This window comes from Phaethon aethereus, assembly GCF_964289735.1.
Source record: "Phaethon aethereus genome assembly, chromosome: 11".
Taxonomy (NCBI): Eukaryota; Metazoa; Chordata; class Aves; order Phaethontiformes; family Phaethontidae; genus Phaethon; species Phaethon aethereus.
Window position 1 is genome coordinate 2,988,846 of NC_138587.1, and position 19,158 is coordinate 3,008,003.

General features: G+C 42.9%; 1 protein-coding gene across 1 annotated transcript in view; it reads right to left on the reverse strand.

The window, feature by feature from the left end:
- Positions 1-19,158, reverse strand: part of LOC309408786 (contactin-4) — a gene marked incomplete at its 5' end in the record, with an annotated part of 167,408 nt that overhangs the window by 10,397 nt on the left and 137,853 nt on the right. The window contains 2 exons of the mRNA XM_082004733.1: positions 1,359-1,479; positions 3,951-4,126. Coding sequence (XP_081860859.1) covers positions 1,359-1,479; positions 3,951-4,126 — 297 coding nt within the window. The remainder of the gene's footprint in view (positions 1-1,358; positions 1,480-3,950; positions 4,127-19,158) is intronic.

The following is a 19,158-nucleotide window of genomic DNA, read 5'->3' on the forward strand; positions in this document are numbered from 1 at the left end:
TTTGATATTCCTTGGCATAAATAATTGGTTTTTATTCTAGCATCTATTCTCTTATTATTCCGACATAACGCCAATACTTTAAAAACTTGTAAAAATTATTCTGAAGGCTCTATTTATGCACCAGCTGTTGACCTCCCGCTCCAGTCTCACAGCGCGGGCGTATTTCCCAACTTTTACGCAGTTTGTGAGACGGTACAGCTCAGCGCAGCCGTGGGACCACTGGCCTGGACAGGACGTCCCCATTCATGTTTTAAGGAGTGAAAAGACCAGTGTCTTTTACCATCAGCCAGTGTCATTTTCTTATGAGAATTAAGCGCTCCTTCTGTTTACAGAGTCAGCACTAAGAAAACTACCTAACCGAGGTGCCCATCAGCAGGCTGTTTTGAAACGTTCGTGCAAAACGAAAAAAAAAATTCATCTGAAATCAAGCTGCAGCTAAAACCCGAGAGTCGGTGTGACGGGGAGCCACCTCCTGGGGAGCAGAGCAGCAGCTTCGCTGCCGCCAGGGCCCAGCTCTTCCTACGGCACGCAGCTAAAAACGTCCGCGTTCACACTCTTACCGGGGAAACGTGGAAAAAACCATAACACTGTTATGAGGGTAACAGAAACGCCCAGCTAGAGACAAGGGCATGCTTCTCCATGGCACTTCAGGGCCTAATCTCAGGCACAGCTTTGATAAAGGGAATTTCTTACTTCTTTTTCATGCTCCCCGCCTTTCACCAAGGTGCCTGAGCACTTACGTTAGATGGAGAATGTGCAACCTGTGAGTTTGCCGGGGTCTACGAGAACTGAAGGTAGCAGCACCAAAGCCTGCTCTCCTCAAAGCTAACGAGCAGGAAAACATATATCATAGTTATTGTAAGGATCCAGCCTCAGGTTAACGAATTGTGTCTCTGTTGAAGTCATACTTACAGATCACCTGTGTATGGTAATGAATAGATCTTGAAATATCAGTGAAGTTACTAAACCATGTTTATTCTAGAAAAGGAACAATATTGCTGGGCAGAAACGCAGTACATCAGCTGGATACTGTTTCTGCTGCAGAGTCCATCAAATAAATGAGCTCAGTCGGTGCAAGTTTTACATTCAGGACTCAAACATGTACTAGTGTGTTTATCTGTGTGGTGTGTCTGTTGTATGAGTATCCATACGTGAAAGAATCTTTATATGCGCTGTTTAAAACTGTGCTGTGAACCCCCGTGTGTACTTAGAGCTTATTTCTTAGATTCATTACAAGACGCTGGGATTCCAGTGAACGTCTCCGAGCGCAGGAGCTGGCTTACCAGCAGCAAAAGATAGGGGAGAAAAAAAAAAAAAAAAGAAATTTTACAACAACAACAGTAACAAAATTCAAATACCTCTTACAATCAGGTCTGCAGCAGCCGATAGCTTGTCCACACTTGTTTGCACCATGCAGACATACTTCCCAGCGTGCTTCAGCTGGATGCTTCTGATCATCAAATCACCAGCTGAATCCTGCTGATAAAGTAGGGAAAAGTGGTTACAATTACTTTTTAATGAGCGCTAAACATCATTATCACATGAAGGACACTGTGACTAATGGATTTACTTTACACTGGCTGATGAAAACATTAGTAATGCAAGCCGTGGCCTATTAAAATTATGTGAGTCTGCCTTGAAGATAAGAGCGGGAGCGTTTCTAAAATTATGGCTCCTACAAGGGGCAGGGGAGCCTGGTTTGGGTCCGTTAAGCAGTTTCCCCATTAAAACAATGTGACGAAGCTTATGTAGGACAGGTTTGCTCTGATTCCTCCTTTATCTCTCTGGATACCCAATTTATAGCCTCTCTGGTACTCAGATGCCCAAGCAGTGTCTGCATCCATTTTGCAAGTGAAAACCAGCCCAAATTATGAGACATCTGCAATAGTTTCACGGCTTTGTATTACGGCCAGGACTTTGATTGCCCGGTGTTTTTGTGCTAAAGATCATGAGAACAGCACTCTCCGAGGAAATCTTGCATCACCTAACAGCGGTAATTTGTTTTCCAAACGCCGAGTGCATGTCTGATTAACTGTTGAATAGAACTAATTACGTTTCTGTATGTATAGGAAGCTGAAAGCGCTCTCTAAATTTTTCTCCAGACACAAAGCATTCGATACATTAGAAATCTCAGGGTAACCTTATGATTGTGGCTTTCTGACTGAAGAATATTAATAAAGTTTGTAATTTTAGCTTTGCAGGCCAATCAGGCACAGTCGCCGGGAAGTGCCATCCCTGCTGATGCGTGCCCTGGGCATCAATCTTTAAGTGCATCTTCTAATGATTTTTTTTAGGGATAACAGCAAGGCTGGTAAATTGTATTTCTTTTTCCTTTCAGCATTAAATTTCACTCCTGACAAATGTAAACACGGACTGCCAGTCTGCCTGAAACCCAGCAGAGCATGTGGCTCTGTAAAACCTCCCTTAGAGCAATATGCAAAACCCTTTCCAGTTTTCTACCTCTGCTGAAAATTTTTTGCATTTCTTTCCTTCTTTTTCTTGCTAACTTAACCAATAAAAGTTGAAAAAAAAATCACCAGGAAGGATGAGAAAGCATTTTTAAATTGCAACTAAGTTAGAAATTAAACTCCCGAAGGCCTGCTTAACACACAATTAGAGGAAATCTGAACTGTGAAGGAAAATGTTATAGTTACAAAGGAAAGCAAACTTTTTACCCATCTTCCAGACATAGCCTGTGAAATTGCTGCTTCTCTTTCAGTAAAAATTATTTGGAAATTATTTTTGGTCAGAAAAATGGCATGAGAAGCTCGGGCAGGTCTGACAGAGGCGCTACCTCCTCATGTGAGCACCCTTTCTAACAGACAGCGTTCTCAGGTACCTCCTATAGCACTGACCCTCTCCACTTCCCAAAATTCGTGCTACAGCAACTTCAGGAAATCTGAAACTACTAGAAAAGCTGAACCAACCTGCCCTTTACAACTGAGCTAGAAGCAGAGAAAATCAAGCAGGGAAGGACCATCATGGGCACCCTTACCTTGCTACGGGCTGTCTGGTCCTAAACCTTCTTGACGAGGCAGAAAATGGCAAATGACCCAAGCAGATTTTCTCTACTACAGAAGGAGTAATCCTACGTTCACTGCCTTTTCTTCCCTGTACCTGCCACTTGATCACGGTCTTGAACAACAGTGGTGGCTAGGTCTGTGTTTAATGGGCAACGTAACCATCATTCCACACCTGACTTCTAGCTATTGGATTTCCATGATCTTTTCAACCTTCAAATAAACAATTCTTTGGACATTGCAAAAATTTGCATTGTCAGTGGGTACTGACTGGGTTTCCCATAAGTAAACAACCAACCAACCAACGCAAAGATACCAACGTGACATTGCCAGGAAAGGTACACAGATAACACTGAAAAGAAATGCCATCTCTGACAGTCGGTGACGTTTGTAATCCAATGCAGGTTCTTTCGTGTAGAGAAAAAACACTTTCTCTGAGCATGTGGTCACAAGAGGAGGACACAGATACAGACATATAAACATGCCAGCAAACACTGCCTGAACAAATTTGAGGCTATCCTCTGATTTCCCACTATTTTCTGTATAAAACCAAAGTTCTACAATTGTTATTTTTTGCATTTCTTTTACTATTACAGCCAGAGAAAAACTATTATAGACTTCTCTCTTTTGGGTAAAATAAGAAGGCAGTATTTTGCAGTGAGAAAACACGTTCCAGTACAGGTCTTCTGACACACTGCAATATGAATACATCGTTCATGTGAGCAGATTTAAGTCGTGTCATTAAGCAATTGTAACAATTCTACACCAACTATAACGAAGTAGTATACTGGCAATGTTTCTCTTCCCAGTTTACAAGACCCAAGATAATGTCTCCTACTATTAACTTGGTCAAACTCATTCCTTCGAGCAGTAGCCTTTTCCTATGGTACCTACTTTTATTAGTGAGATTGCTTTAGTATTAATACTTACCCCTCCAACTCTTTCAAAGTGATCCCCATCTTTTTCAAAGTCTATCAGGTGTCCATTAAATGACCAGGTAAACACTATATCTAGCGAGTGATCGTGAGATACCTGACAAGGCAAGACAATGCTTTCTCCAACAGTGACATCCATGCTGAAAGGTGACACCATAACCCGGGTTGGATCTACAAACAACAAAGAAAACAAAAGGGGTTAAAAAGCATTAGTCCCGTCCTGCTGAGAAATGGAGAGAGATGTAGAGCTGAAAAAGACCCTAAGCGGTCTGCCGCAACTGCACCGTCGCCACCAGAACTTGAGAAATTTGCAGTGATCACTTAGGAAGATCCTTAATGCAACAAGTGAACTATCACATCTTTGATTTTATCCTCCAATACCTTCATCTTTTTGTTAGATTGAAACACCATTAATAAATCCTCCAGAATCCTCTTCTAGGCACCATCCTACTGAACAAGGAAAATAGAAAAGGCTGGAAAACAGTGCAGCAGATCTGAAAGGCTTGGTTAAAATATTTGAAAAAGTTTGGAGATCAGAGATTACTTTATTTGAATCTTCTTACTTCAAAGATTCATTTCACAGTCATACATTGCTCACCGTGGTTATGAAAAAACCTCTTTTATTGTTCCTAAAGTAAATGATGCCTCAAGAAAACTCTCCATGTAAAATCTCCAAAACTGGAATGAAGAAGGGTATATTAAAAACTGAGTGATATCTGCTTGGACCTGGAAAGGGAAAGATTAGACTAACATTGTTGTACGTTATGTTTATTGCAAACTTGGTGTTTGTTTAGAATACTGGCCACATTCTCTGACTGATAGATGGTTTTACATTTTAAATCCAGGCAGTTCTCTTCGTGTGAGGAGGGCCCACACAAAGAATAAATATAAATGATGAGTGATACCAGCCAAACCTTTCACACCATGGAAACCAAAACTCTGCCCCAATACGCCAAGTCCTGCACTGATGTCAGACAGAGGGGTTTTGGGGTAAGACGTCGCTCCGGGTGTAGTAACTCCTCTGCCTGACATGCAGCTGATTTGAGTCTGTTAGTAGGTCAGACTCGTGTGTTAGGACCTCTTTGGTCTTGTCCTGGTAAGCAAGAACCGAGCAAATATTTTGGGGAGGTGAAGCGGAAGAAAGGTGAGAAAGGGCACTGTCCTAAACACGGCGTTTGCAAAGGAAAGCCCCCAAACCTGCAGATATCTGTGACGCAGCAAGTTCTGTCTGTTAAATACGGGCTTATCAGCTCCACCTTGGGCTTCAGGACTAATCCCGTACTCACAGCTGGAGTTCACATGGATCCTTTACCACTGGTTTAATTGCCTATTTTTCACTTTAGTCGTGCAGTATGAGCAAAATGGTGGCACAGAAAGATGAGCCATGACACATTATGCAGACTTCAGCTCCTCATATGTGCCCATGAATTCCCTCTGCCTCTGAAGTTAACATTTGTCTTTCATTTCTGTTGACAAGAATGTCGTAATTTTTTTTCTACAGGGCCTCAGAGGAAATGAAAAGGAGAAAAAATATTGCTTAACAATGAGACCTTTTCAGACCAAGTCTAAAGATCATATACAGATAGATATTTTTGCTTATTCCAAAAGTCTGTTCTGCACAGTTGTCATGCTAAAATACTACGAGCATTATTCATTCACTGGTACATGAAACCAAAATCTTAACTATTTCTTCCAGAGACTACTGGCCAACTGCTTAATTCTCTGCTAAAATAATAAGGATATAGCAACAACGATATGTACTGGGCAGAACTACTCACTGAAATTCAGGGGATGCAAAGCTGTTCCTGAATTTTCGAAGATCTTACCAAAAGTGTACAGGAGGTGGTGAAAAAGATCTCATCACTGACTTGAATAGGCTTCAGATCAAGTCCTCAGGGACTTGGCTGTATGCATTACCTTGGACAAATTTAATTCATCTATATTTTGGTTTCACTTCTAACAAACTAGAGGAACTCTTAGCAGAACCACAGTAGATGTTCTGAGGCTTAACTAATTAATAAACGTAAAACATTCTAAGTTTCTCAGGATAAAAGCAGTGTTAGTGCAAGTTACTAAAATAATGTTTAACTCTTGCCTAGACTTATGACATTGGTTTTGATTATAACTAATGTGTCAGGATTTTACAGTCACTTGGGATTGCTACTACTGAAACTCAAGAAGACCTGGAGCATCCCAGGCTGAGATGCTACAGAAACGTCCGCACCTGCAGTGGGGCTCAGGCATAGAACCACTTACTGAAACGCCTTTCAGCATCAGAAGTTCCTCCTCTGCCCTGCTCAAAGCCCGTGTGAAATGTGCAGGAAGGACATGACTCTGAGGCGAAATGGGTGCCTCCCACAAAGCCCTGAGCTCTCCCAAGAGTCCCATATGGATCCGTGTAAGCTGTGGTCCTTAACACATGTCGGCACTGAGGTTTCGCTGTAGCTAACCCTCGCCTCCACGGCACTTTCTGCAAGAGAAGTCCACATCAGAAATATGATTCTTCCTGCCGCAATACATACCGTTTATAAACAAATTAAGAGCGAAACATGGGTTTTGCTAAAGACCTGCTTTGCAGAGCAGCTTAGCCCAGCTCCTGTGGACACTGTAGGAACTGCGATGCTCCAAAAATCAGGCCCCCAGGTCTCAATCCAATCACGTCGAGAAGGGCTGCAATCTAATAGCCGGACACAGCAGGTTGTGGGAATGGCCGATACAGCTTGGTGCCAACCCATGCGCGGGGAGGGCTCTGACCCAAGCCATGCTCAGCACAAGCACGACCTCCGCAATGCGCTTTACAAATCACCCCGAGGAGAACGCTTATCCATCTCTTCTCAAGGACTGGGAAAGCTGAAAAGCAAAAACATCCCCTCCCCTCCTTTAATAACCCCAGCGGAGCAGCAAATGGAAAATGTTATTCAGAAGCCAACGGAGGGCAGCCGAGCATAGGCACACCTTGGCGACATGCAGCCAAGTGGTAATCAAAATTATTAGATTTGCATTTTCAGAACCTGTAACATCAGCCATTTTTAAAATTATGGCGACTGCTTTAATGACACCAAAATCGTGTTGGTTAGCATCCAAGTCAAAACCAAAAAAATACCAATGATTGTTTTTTTCTCAGCTAGCTACTCATTTATTTGTTGTCCACTTGCAAGGCAAGAGAGGCAGCCCAGGGAGACTGATACTACTAAGAGAGCTGACCTTAACGCTCTGTTACTGTCCTGTCCCTCCTGAACGCAGGTTATTTCCCTTAGATGTCCTTGCTTAGTAAGGGCACTGTTGCCAAGGACAGTTTATTAAAAAAAATAATTGCGATTTTGGCGATATTTTGAGATGATATTCACCTTTGGAGCATTTTGAGATAGTTTTAAAAATAAGACTGAAAGATTCAATTGCAGATAAAGGGTAAGAATTTCTGTTGGTAGCGTCACCCCTTACAGCTGCCTGCAGGTTCCTGAGCCCTCCGCGGAGGGAAGCGGTGCCTGGCACTTCCCAGCTCTCCTGCAGAAAGAATCGACAAAAAGTGAGCAAAATTATGCCGGGTCACTTCTAAGAAAGTCCATCTGGCATTACAGAGAAGTTTTGAGAGGAGAAGTGAATAACGCACGCCAGAGGGAACACTCTGAGGGGATGAAAAGCCCTCTGTCATCAGGAGGCAAAATAATCCGGTTTTTAGTCTCAAGTAGGAAACGGGGGAAAACATGCCTACACTGTACGTGCGAAGACGCTCCGCGGGTGTCCTCTAGGTACAGCAAACGCAGCGACCGCAGACGTGAGCGAGCTTCCGCTGGCCCGCGCTTGGCTTTGCTGCAGAGCCGGAGGAGACCCTTCTGCGCAGCCCCGGGAGGCGCGGGAGCAAGGCAGGATTTGTGGGACGTGCCGGCACGAAGCCTCTGCGGACTGGCTGGCGATGGTCTGTAGGTGTCACTGACGGCTCGGCGAAGCGGGGAAGCTCCCTCTCAGCCTTCCTTTCATGCCGGCGTTTTCAGGAGCAGGCTTTTTGCGCGACAGAAACGGCGCTTTTTGGTTTTCCGAGCCGTTTTCCGTGCGTGCCAGCCAGGCTGGCAGCTCACGGGGCGGCTCAGCTCGCAGCCTGTCATCAGCACCAAGATGGTCTGAGCAGTGTGAAAGCCCACGGGGATGGTCGTCGGCTGGGGCAGACCCACACGGCCGCACGGGACAGCTCTGGACACCACCGCCACCGGCCCCGGCCGCCCTGGCGAGGTGCACCGAGGCTACCTGAGCTTTTCTTACCTATTGTTGTCCTGCAGGACATCCCTTAGTTTTATCGCTGCAGCATACTGCAGAGAATTCGGTGTATTTCTGACTGATTTAATGTATCTAGTTCACACTACAAGAGATTTTAAGCAAGTTTTCTTGCTAGCTTTCAGTTTCTTAGAAGAAACGGAGCTCAGCAGCACTTCCCAGCTGCGGGAAGGCTGTAATGGCTTCCCTTTGCCCCTTGTCCCCTGCTAAAGGGGACCCTCGTTAGCCGGTAGTGCCGCCTGCGCGGCGCGTCTCATCGCGGGACGCTGCGGTGCGTTTCCAAGCTGCAAACCGGCCGGCCGCAGACATGGCGGGTACGGTCTGCGGGTCGTAGTTACCCCGTCGAACAGAAACCTCTCCGCCCTGATCTGTCGACTGGGTGTCCGTTAGGCGGGACCACTCGTTTAGGGTAGAGAGCTCTGCATCGCGGCGTTTGCTCGCTTAGCTCACGCAGTGCTATGTCGTGCCGCGTTGATCTGGAGGACGTGACACAGCGGGACGCAACCTCCAGTGCCACGACATAAAATGAACCAGCGACTGACGCTCGGAGATAACGCATTTTTTAAAAAAGAAGTAGGTCGGTCCAGAGCACGCGAATATCTTTTGAATGACACAAGTGGCCCAGGGCAAAGCAAGAAGCGATGTCACATTTATTGTGCCCATCAGCAAGGCTTCAACTGACCAGAGGGGTTTTTGCACCTGGAGACAGGCAGACCTGTCTGTGTTGGATGGCTGCTTGCCCTCCCGTTTCCAAATACGCTCCTTCCCAGTGTGGCTGGGCTGTGGAGGCTGCGTGCTCGGCTCCGCAGGGAAGGGATTCAGCGATGCTAATAACCGCAGTGCCTTTCATTTAAGGATATCAAAGTGCTTAGTAAACACTGACACGCCTTGCCAGCCCCGGCTGCTGAAGGAATAGATAGTATTTTACCATAATAAAAGACTGAACTGTAACATGCTCAGGAGATACAGCTCCTGTTGTTGTCCTCAAATCAGTGGAATCGAGCGTCTGAGAGACAGATTTAAAAAAAGGAGATAATGGCAGCATTTACAATGCCGGTTTCTGAAACCTGTGCACCTAATATCTAAATGCTTATTTAGACATCTATCCTGGCATAGAGGAGGAGGCCAAAGGAGAACAAAGAGAAGGAAATACTCAGGTTTTGACACGTGTAAAATACTGAAGAAATCAGAACTTCCCCCCAAAACTTAATGGTGCCTTCAGACTGTTCCACTTACAAGAGAGATTTTCCAAGATTTTGCAAAGGCTTATTCCTTCCTTTCTTCTTCCAGCCTTGCCCATTTCACTTCATTCAAGATTTGTTTGCACTTTCATGGTGCTAGGTTTGGTTAATGGAAGCTAATGGAAATTTTGTAAAAGATCCTCCACTGAAGGTCCGCAGTATATCTCCCTCTCCCCTTTACTCTTTTGCCTAAAGAGGAAAAGTCTGTTGTAAATATTCATGGCTTTGGAGGGGAAAGTATCGCAAACGGACACAAATCAGCTAGTGAAAACTGCAACAAGCTGCTTACAGGCAGAAGAAACATGGTGTGGTCTCTTAAATGGGGGGCAAAAAAAGCACAGTGTTTGTTTTTGCTGAGGGATACCGACATTTTCTTCAAGCACACGAGAAATATTAGTATTCCACTATTATACTCAGAGGGCACGTCTGCGCTGAACAGCAGCGAGTGGCTCAGATGCGCAATGGCCAGAACGCAGAGAGGAGGACATTTCCTCCAGGCTGGACAAGGGGAGACCATATAGACCGAAGCCGTTTCAGCATCCGAGGCTCTGACTCTGCGTCGTGTATGGTGATAGGAGCATGCCAGGGCATCTGTTAGCTGTTTAATGAAAGCCAGGGTGGATGACAAGGTAATTTCAGGTTCAAGCATGAATGCTCAAGTGCAAGAGTTTATGTTCAATTACCAGATGCTTCAAACAGGCAGCTAAGACAAAGGCAAGCGATGCCAAGCACACACGGCTGCATCCAACACGAGAGAAAACGGACAGAGCGCTGCCTTTCCTCGGGCTGAATTTCCATTCACGCTGCTGACATTCCTTATGTGGACCTAGGCAGATAATCAGTGGTTTCAAGTTTGATTAACCATCTAATTACGCAATTCTCTTAAACAGCCATTAGTGTTATAATGTTAAAGATCCAGCTACTTTTTTTTCTTATCTGCATAAACCATTTCATGTGCAAGATTTTAAAATACGTTTTTCTTGTAGATAAAGTGTAACTCGAGTATTTGGGACTCACTTTTTCTGGAATACCTACACGTTTACTGTGTTCATTTTGTTTTTCATCAGAGTGAGTTAATAAATGCATTGCAGATCAATGTCCTCTACTTGCAATGACATTTTACATTATTGTATTGATTTCAAGGCAAATCATGTCTGGAGATAATAAAAATCAATCTTGGGAGTAAAATCATCTGTTTCCTATGAGCAAGCGAAGAATCAAAGTCCAATACATAAATACTCAAATGTGCTCTAATGTTTCTTTCTCTTCTATTTGTGAATGAACCATTTATCCAAGACCATAAAGTCAAAAGCATCTGAGACTTGATGACTGGCTAGGCTTCCGGGACCTCTGGGCACGATCAGACACTGTAAGAAATGCTGAAGAGAGGAAAATAGGACCCCGAACTACAGAGATTAATAACTGGTGAGTAGCTAAACACATAGCATGAATTAGCAGAGCAAATTACAGCTATCTTAACAGACTGATTGAGCACTTTGTGGGGCATGGCCAAAATTAAGATTAAAAAGAAATGGGGAAAGTATTTACAATATTTGGCTTTTACAATATCACAGACGTGAGCTGTGATGAGTCACATATATGCTTTCAGGAACAGGCACATAGCTCATATGCCAATGTAACTCTTCTGTTCCATATAATCACCTATTATACATGTGCTCCCGCAAGACAAGTAACTGATTTATAAGGCACATTTCTTAACAGAAAATTTTGCAGCACTTGCAGTATCCTCTGGCGTGTACTATAGTAACTCAGCCTAATAAAATGTAATCTTATTAAAAGCAAAAGAGACACGATCAGTTTAGAAAAGGGAATTTAGGCCGGGGACTAAAGTCACTTTTCTGATTTTAGAAATATATGTGGTTAGTGGTCTACATCTTTCCACGTAATCAGGCAGCACCGATCTTTGGCAATGAAGGCAGTGATACATGGCCATGTATTTAACGGGGATTAAGGAAAGGAGGGGTGGAACATTTGACCTTTCCTGGAAGACTGGAGACTCTGATTCAGCAATACACTCGGTTGAGCTGGGCATTTAGGACATGCTAAAATTGCTTTCCTGAAAGCGGATCCTTATCTTGCAGTTTACTTGGCTTAAATCTTGCCATATCCGAACCACAGCGGTGTGGGGGACATGCAATTGTTTTTAAATAGGCGCTTCAGCACGTCGCGTAAGCTCCTTTCTCTTAGGCAGCCTCTGCTCTCCGTTAGTGTGGGCGAGGGTTGTCAAGAGGGGGGTTGAGATGTTGCTCCTTGTGACTGCACTCCTAAGCAACCCGTCCACCCAGCTGCTGAAGATTCCCTTTCAAGAATGGCAGTTTCCCCTCTCAGCTTCATTCAGGGCTGAACTGCAGTCGAAGTACAAGGTATTAACATATTTTTGAAACTGGCATTGAAGAAGAGCTTCCTACAGTCGGAAAACTGTCTAAACTCGACGCAAGAGTCTCCCTCCCAGGAATTAACGCCTCCCACCTCCCAGACAGGGACGGGCAGTCAACCAAGGGATTGCATTTCTGCATGCTCAAATCTGCATTCTTTGTGTGGCTGAATAATAAAGGAAGGTTAATTTAAATCTGAAAACACATTAAGAATGGAATTGCATCAAAGGATACTGGGGAGGGATGTGCCATTATAGCAAATCCAAAGACAAAATATATGAAAACATATCCACTGCACCGAGAGTACAGGGCGTGTTACTTAAATGACAAGAGGGCACAATACTTCATTTTAACCTCCATTTTACCTACTGCAATGCAATCTTACCAAATCAAGCTCTCTCCATACAATTGTGACAAAGAAAATCATACATAATGGGGTCTGGAAATGACAATCAAATCTGTCACTCATTGAAATGTGTACTTGTTCTTTATAGCAGCATGCATTGGTGCCTGATTACGCTACAAAACCCAAACATCCCTTCTCTACATCTTTGCATTTCAGGCTAAAATAAAAGCCACTTCACTTCAGAGGTGCCTTAAATGAAATCGGTATATTTGACAAACGATTGAACAGTTTGTGACACACTTTATAGATAACCCAGTGAATTCAAGGTGTCACCTTTTGTGGGCTATTGATTGCAAATAGCTGATATCCGTCTTTTCAAGTGTGGAATAATCTACTGTCATTGCAAAAATGATGGCCATCTTACCGAGAAGGTTAATCAGATACAGGAGAAATCATATCTAATCTTTGATAAATTGCAAGTCACTCAAGGATCAATCACTGTTCTCCTTCTAACACAAGGCACAGGTAATTGTACAAACGTAACACCATGCAGTTGGCTGTGCAGCCCAGGTACACAGTGGACAACAGCATTTTGCCCCTTTGAACAGTTTAGCCATCTGAGATGGCTGATTTATGGGGCTTTTAAATATGTTTTGAATAGCCATGATCATAAATAAAAAAATTTCAACGAGAAGCAGAGTAGCAATAATACGAAAAAGCTGGCATTCAAACTGCAGAATTATGAAGTGACTGGCACAGTCTTTGCATTTTTATGGTATAGTATGTGTTGTATGCCTTTCCTATCCGAGTTCTATGTCTGTTATCTACACCCTCCTCAACAGGACCAAGATGTTACGAATTAGCTGACATGCAAGAATAAATCTCAAACGAAGAGTCATTAGGAAAGGATGCCCCGTGCGCTGTCAAATTTACAGAATAGCATGAAAATCACTAGCTGGACTTTCCAGCTTCCCAGTGAATGATCCATAGCTTAACCATCCTTAATGTCACCCGGATCAAGGATTGCATGTGTCATGAATGTCTTGGGATAAGCAAGTCTTGGCATACAGGTCATTTATCAAGCAGCCCAAGACACTTTCAGCTTCCCAAGTACGTGGTGTGAACGCAGTGCATCACCGTTCATATGGGTAAGGAGAACTGGATGGGAACACCTACTCGTACCTCTGAAAACAGGAAACATTTTTACTGTTACATTAATATTAAGAAACTGGGCAAATTTAAGATTATTCTGTTTCATTCTCAATGTGCTTTAACTTGGTGAAAATAAACCTTTGCATTAAATTGCTATATCAATATATTTACCCACAGTTAGTAAAACCCACATACACGCTGTAATACAGGTATTTGTATAAATACCATTTTATAGTATAATGTAATCTGCAGGAAGACAGTTCCTCTCGGTTCTCAAAATTAATACAATTATTCCTCAGTAATACTCAGTACATTACTATTATAATCAGACTACATTTGCTATAGAGCCGTACACACACACAGATGTAGAGGATGTCACAGTGTCATTCTGGTATATATCTACATGTAACCTAAAGTAAATTTATTGCCATTATTATATGTACGTGTGGCTGTGTATGTTCAGAGATGTCCCTAACTCACTTCAGACACTACCTTCTTCACACTGGGATCTTGGCTATCGTGTGCTGCAATAAAAAATACAGACCCACAACTGCCCTTAAGCTGTATTATAAAACCCGCCAAAGGGAAGCATCTCCTTTCTGTTTCATTTGGTCAAGCGTCAAGGCCGACTGTAGTCACTTTTGTATCTGGTTTTGAATTTTTTTGTCTTTGTTTTTCCTGAGAATTTCAATTTGCTGCAGAATAAAAGCAGCATTGGATCTAAGATTTTACGTCTGTGAGATGAGGCTAAAGATTCTTCCTGCAATTAAAAAGGAATTTAGAACATGTAGCAATTTTTTGCATGGTTTGCCAACTTCATTGCCTGGCCCCTGTAAGGACCTGTCCTACGGACTTTATGAAGGCCAGCACTTTGAAACGTAACTTCGGTATCAGAACTAAGAGTTATATTTGAAACTATGAGCCCTATGCTGCACATCAGCAGAAAATACCGAGTATTTCCATTGCTAACTTGGTTTGGCCAATGTCTCCTGAGGGTTTACCCTGCATGGATCGGGGAAACTCTTACATGCACAAAAGAACAAGAAAGTTTTGTCCTTGCTAAATCATTTTCATTGATTTCCTCCAACAGTGACTTTCCTGGTTATGGAGACAAAGAATTGGGACCTACTGAATACATGCTCATTATTAAATGAAAAAAAAACACCAAGGATGATTCCAAAGTCAAATTTCTGCCATTTAGCAGTTTTACCACTTCTTAACCTGACTTTTAAAATACAAACCCATTCCGGTTCAGCATGTTCTCTGCTGCTTCCAGACACCTTAACCCTCAGGTTCGGTGGGTCTGTGCTCTAATGAGCAATCAGGACTTACTCCTTTACTCTGACTTTCCTCATTTCTAATGTACAATTCCCTTTTGCCCTTCCTCCCTCCACCTCTTGGCAGATCTCAGAAAAAAAAAAATCTTGACAGAAAGTGGGTTATCAAGATTCACTAATTTTAGTAAGTACCAAACATACTTGTTTATTAAAGAGTTCGGATCTCCACTGGAACACAAAACTCAATATAAAACCCCCAAGAACAACGTAGAGAGTGTCCCACTGGAACTCATGGCTATCTGTCAGTAGGAAAAATGACTACCCCCATTTTCCCCATGGAGTGTCTATCTCCTGCTGTTATTACAATGGCTTATCTGCTGGGTGGTTGCTGTATCCATCCTGTGAATGCCTTCAACCTTCTCTAAAGCAGCACCTGCTCCTACTATTTTATAATTAGAATATAATTAGTAGAATTTCTTGCAAGTAGCTCCCATACAGAAATGACTCTACCACACATAAGAAAAATCTAAAATTCCCAAGCTACTTACAATCTGCACTAAATAGAAATCTGGGCATTCCTCTGGTGCCTCAGGAAATGACGTCCAGACAACAAGATATAATGAAGAAGTTGTTATGCACTGGGCAGGATGAGGTATGGCAATCTGCAGGCAAGTAGGGCAATCAATTATGCAAATAACTTTAAAAATTTATTTTCGGTTTCAAAAAAATCTTGTCAGGTCAGCTCGAAAGGTCAACCTCAAATACAAAAGTCAAACTTTTTAATAAACTAAAAACTTAGAAAAAATTATTGCTGTTACAGGTAACATCCAATTTTCTTCTATTTAAAATTATTTTAAAACAAAAAAGAAGTAACTGTTTAAATAAACTGCTATTTCAAACAGAAACTGGGTGCCTCTAGTTAACGATAACACTGAATTCTTATTCAAGTTGTACGTATAAATAACGGAAAAGTTTAAGCCTGTTCAAGCCAACTTGTGGAAAGTACACGTTTCAAAAAGTACCTGCAAGTTTAAGTCGTATTAAGAAAGCACAACAGCACTTACACAAACTCAGCTACAAAACTCTGGGATTTTCAAGTATCCAAAGAACCGAGTCGGGCACCGGGGAGAGGAAACGCAGGAGAGAGGGGGCGATTTCAGCTCCCCTGCAGCGTTCAGCGGGAGCACCCCCGGACCCGCAGGCTTGCCCGTGGCTCCTGCTGGGGGCACGCACGGCAGGGCGCAGCCGGGACGACGCTACTTCGAATATTTAGACTTTGAAGCACAACCAAATGTGAACAATTAAGCTCAACAGAATTCCATCAAAAAGAGAACTAGATAGGCAAAAGAGGGGGAGGAGTACAGAGTGAAGAGCGAGGCTGCTCTGTGGGGCGAAGGCCAGCGTGAGCACAGAACTCGGAGTGAGAGGGAATAAAATGAGCGCTCCTCCTTACTTTCTGTCTGACCTTGAGCAAGTCATTAAAAGTCTCTGCTGCCTTATTTGCCCAGCATATAAAATGGAAGTAAGATCATTATAAACTGTTTTGTCTTCTTATACCACTGTGAAGAGAAGATAATTTTATTTAAGATTAACTTTTTCTTGAAACCCCATTGAGACTTCTACGATACCGCAGGCAAGACTAAAGCCCAAGCACCTATTTCCAAACAGATCAAGCGGCAGCAAGAACAGAACCAACAAATCAAACCTGGAAAAAAAATTTCTGGGCCAGAAAAATCTAATTTGTTTCCCGGTGAAGGCAAGATGTCTCTATGTCCTTGCTCTCTTGCAAGGAAGTGACTTGTGTCTCCATGTTCCAATTAATTAGTGACACACCAAGAAGGCAAACCATTCTTCCGAGGGACGTGCTACTGTTTTGCTCTCTCGGTGGTTCAGCCTGGTACTGATGTTACGGGAAGGGGCACGATGGAGGCAGGATCACGTGTAATGAAAATAACAACCTGCAAGACCATCCCGTCATTATAACTCGCTCAAAATCCCCATCTCCTACTCTACTGAATAAATATTCAACACAGAGCATCATTAAAAAGTGTCCCTGACATTTCTCCTGTCACATGGCATTTTACTTCAAATTAGCCACAAGTTTTTCTTATGTAAATAATTTCAAAACAAAGATCACGGTCCAACTTGGGAAGATACACACAGAGGTGGAGGAACCAATAGCACGTCGGTGCTGCTGTCTCTCCGTTCAGCCTGGTTTCAGCAATGGATGACTTCGACCCTGAGTACACATCTTTGCTAGGGCTTCAGACAGGGTCTGCAATAAGTCTCCCCAACACTCCCACTCGTGGCTGGATGCTGCACCAAACAGTTTAGTTACCAGGACTAATGGATTCAGGCTTGGATTTTTACAGAGACTTTCTACTGTGCACTTAGACAGGAAAGGAACTGACATTTTCACTGATGAAATACTGCTGACTTTCGAAATAAACTCTAATAAAGGTTATTATTTAGATATATTCACAATGTAGCTAAAAGAAAACACAGCACTAAAACCTACAACTTTGATCACTAGTTCTTCATGATACACTTAAAACTTCAAACATAACGAACGCAAAATTCACACTCCAAATGTGTGTGTGACAGAGAGCCAAGCCAAGCCATGGCAAGTCAATTCAGTGACAAAACCTCCTTGTATTTCAGAGTCAACTTGCTTTGGAGTCATGAACACCCATATTCATGTTATATTCCCAAATGACTGGCTTGAACGCTGTGATACAGCACACCTAGAACTTAACCTATTCCAGTAGTGTCTGATATTAAATCCTCTCTGCCATCACAATTTTGGGATTAAGACAAGGGACTCTAGTCTCCACATTAACTTTGATGGGATTGCATATAATCTTACTTAAGTTGCATTAGAAGAGGGGAAAATCAGATCCCAGGAGTCCCTAATATTGCAGCCACCACCTCATCATCGTTCAGCAGCGCTCCAGTTACTCTCTGATGTGTCAAAACCCATCACTCCTAGTCTTTACCCATGTGCCACTTGGCTATTATTATCTGATAAGCAACTCTGAATAACCTGTCTGCAATCCAGCTCAACTCAGGGAGAAAAAGTCAAAAGAGCTCAAAGCCTCAGAAGTTTGGTTCTGCTAAGCTGCTTCCAAAAATGTTTCTGAGAAAATACACAAAAGGACTGATATTTCCCCAAGTACTGTCCCAGATTCTTTTCTTCAACACTCTTACACTTTTTCCTCCTACGACAGAAAATGTGCTCTCTAAACACTTCCTCTGTATCTTTGATGTTAAAAACATAGCCTTTAGGCCAGTCTGTTCTTAGTCACCATTTTCAAGGATATAAAGTTTTAGGAGAAGAGAGTCATTATCATTTTCCCCCTTTATTCTCCCACACTGCTTCCTTTATCTTTACTGAAACAGAGACTGGTAGCCACTTTCTCAATGCGTGTCACGTTTAGATCATCATCTCCCCTATCCCTAACTGCACAGTCAGACGGAACCACTTTGGTGTGGTGAGAAGCGGGTCTAAGGGAGACCTGCTCCCATCTTCCATGGCAGGACCGTACACTATAAAGATCTCAGTTTTCTGTTGTATTCTTTTCTCAAAGCATGACCCTAATTTACCCAAGATTTGTGGGATTCCCATGAAACTCAGGTCTGGAAGTTCATCCCACTGCATGCGTTGGAAAAGGACAAACTGTATCCTCCTTTCGGATGAAGATCAAATTCATAATGTTGGTAGACTTACAATGCATGATCTTCTTGAGTAAGGAAGAGACGAGACATGGGATTTATATCCCACCGCAGCACAACTGTCATGTTTAGTTTTCTAGAAACCAAGTGAGTTGCGTGAAACTAAAAGCTCAAGTGGAGACAGATCTTCCACTTGCCAGAAATTCCTGGTAACTCCACTAAGACACACAAAGCTGCAGGAACTGAGATATGGCCCCTTATATCCACGCCCAGTTGGACTCCTTTCTTCTGAAGTAGCCCAAACGCGTGCAGAGCCAGCAGTGTCAACTGTTGCCCGCCGGCCCCACACACAGAGGAGAGGTCGATCAGCTCAGCTACTTCCAGCTGACCTCCTCTCTGGAGCACACTTGTGGCTAGCTCTGCGTGGCAGTACGGCCTCCTTAGCTGCCTTGTACTATGCTGGCTCGTCCTGCAGACCTCGGGTCTTCCTACTTCTCGTAGTAGCTCTTCTCCAAGGGCTAAATTAATCCTCTGCAACAGCTAGGGAAATGTGTGGAAAACATGAAGTCGAGCACATTCCCTTTCTTATGAATTTGTAACCGTCCCCAGTCTGATAGTAATTTCCAGTTAACAAGCTCTGGCTAGTCTTCTTCACTTATGAAATTAACTATTGGATAAAAGAGTTTGTTGCTTATGCTTTATATACCATCACATACATAAATACACACACACATAATCAAAAGCACTACATTTATTTTGATTAAAATATCTATCAGAAGTCCTTGATCTATGCTTTCAGTTTAACTATGTTGGGTTTTCATTTGTATTCAAAAACTGAAAAATATTTTAA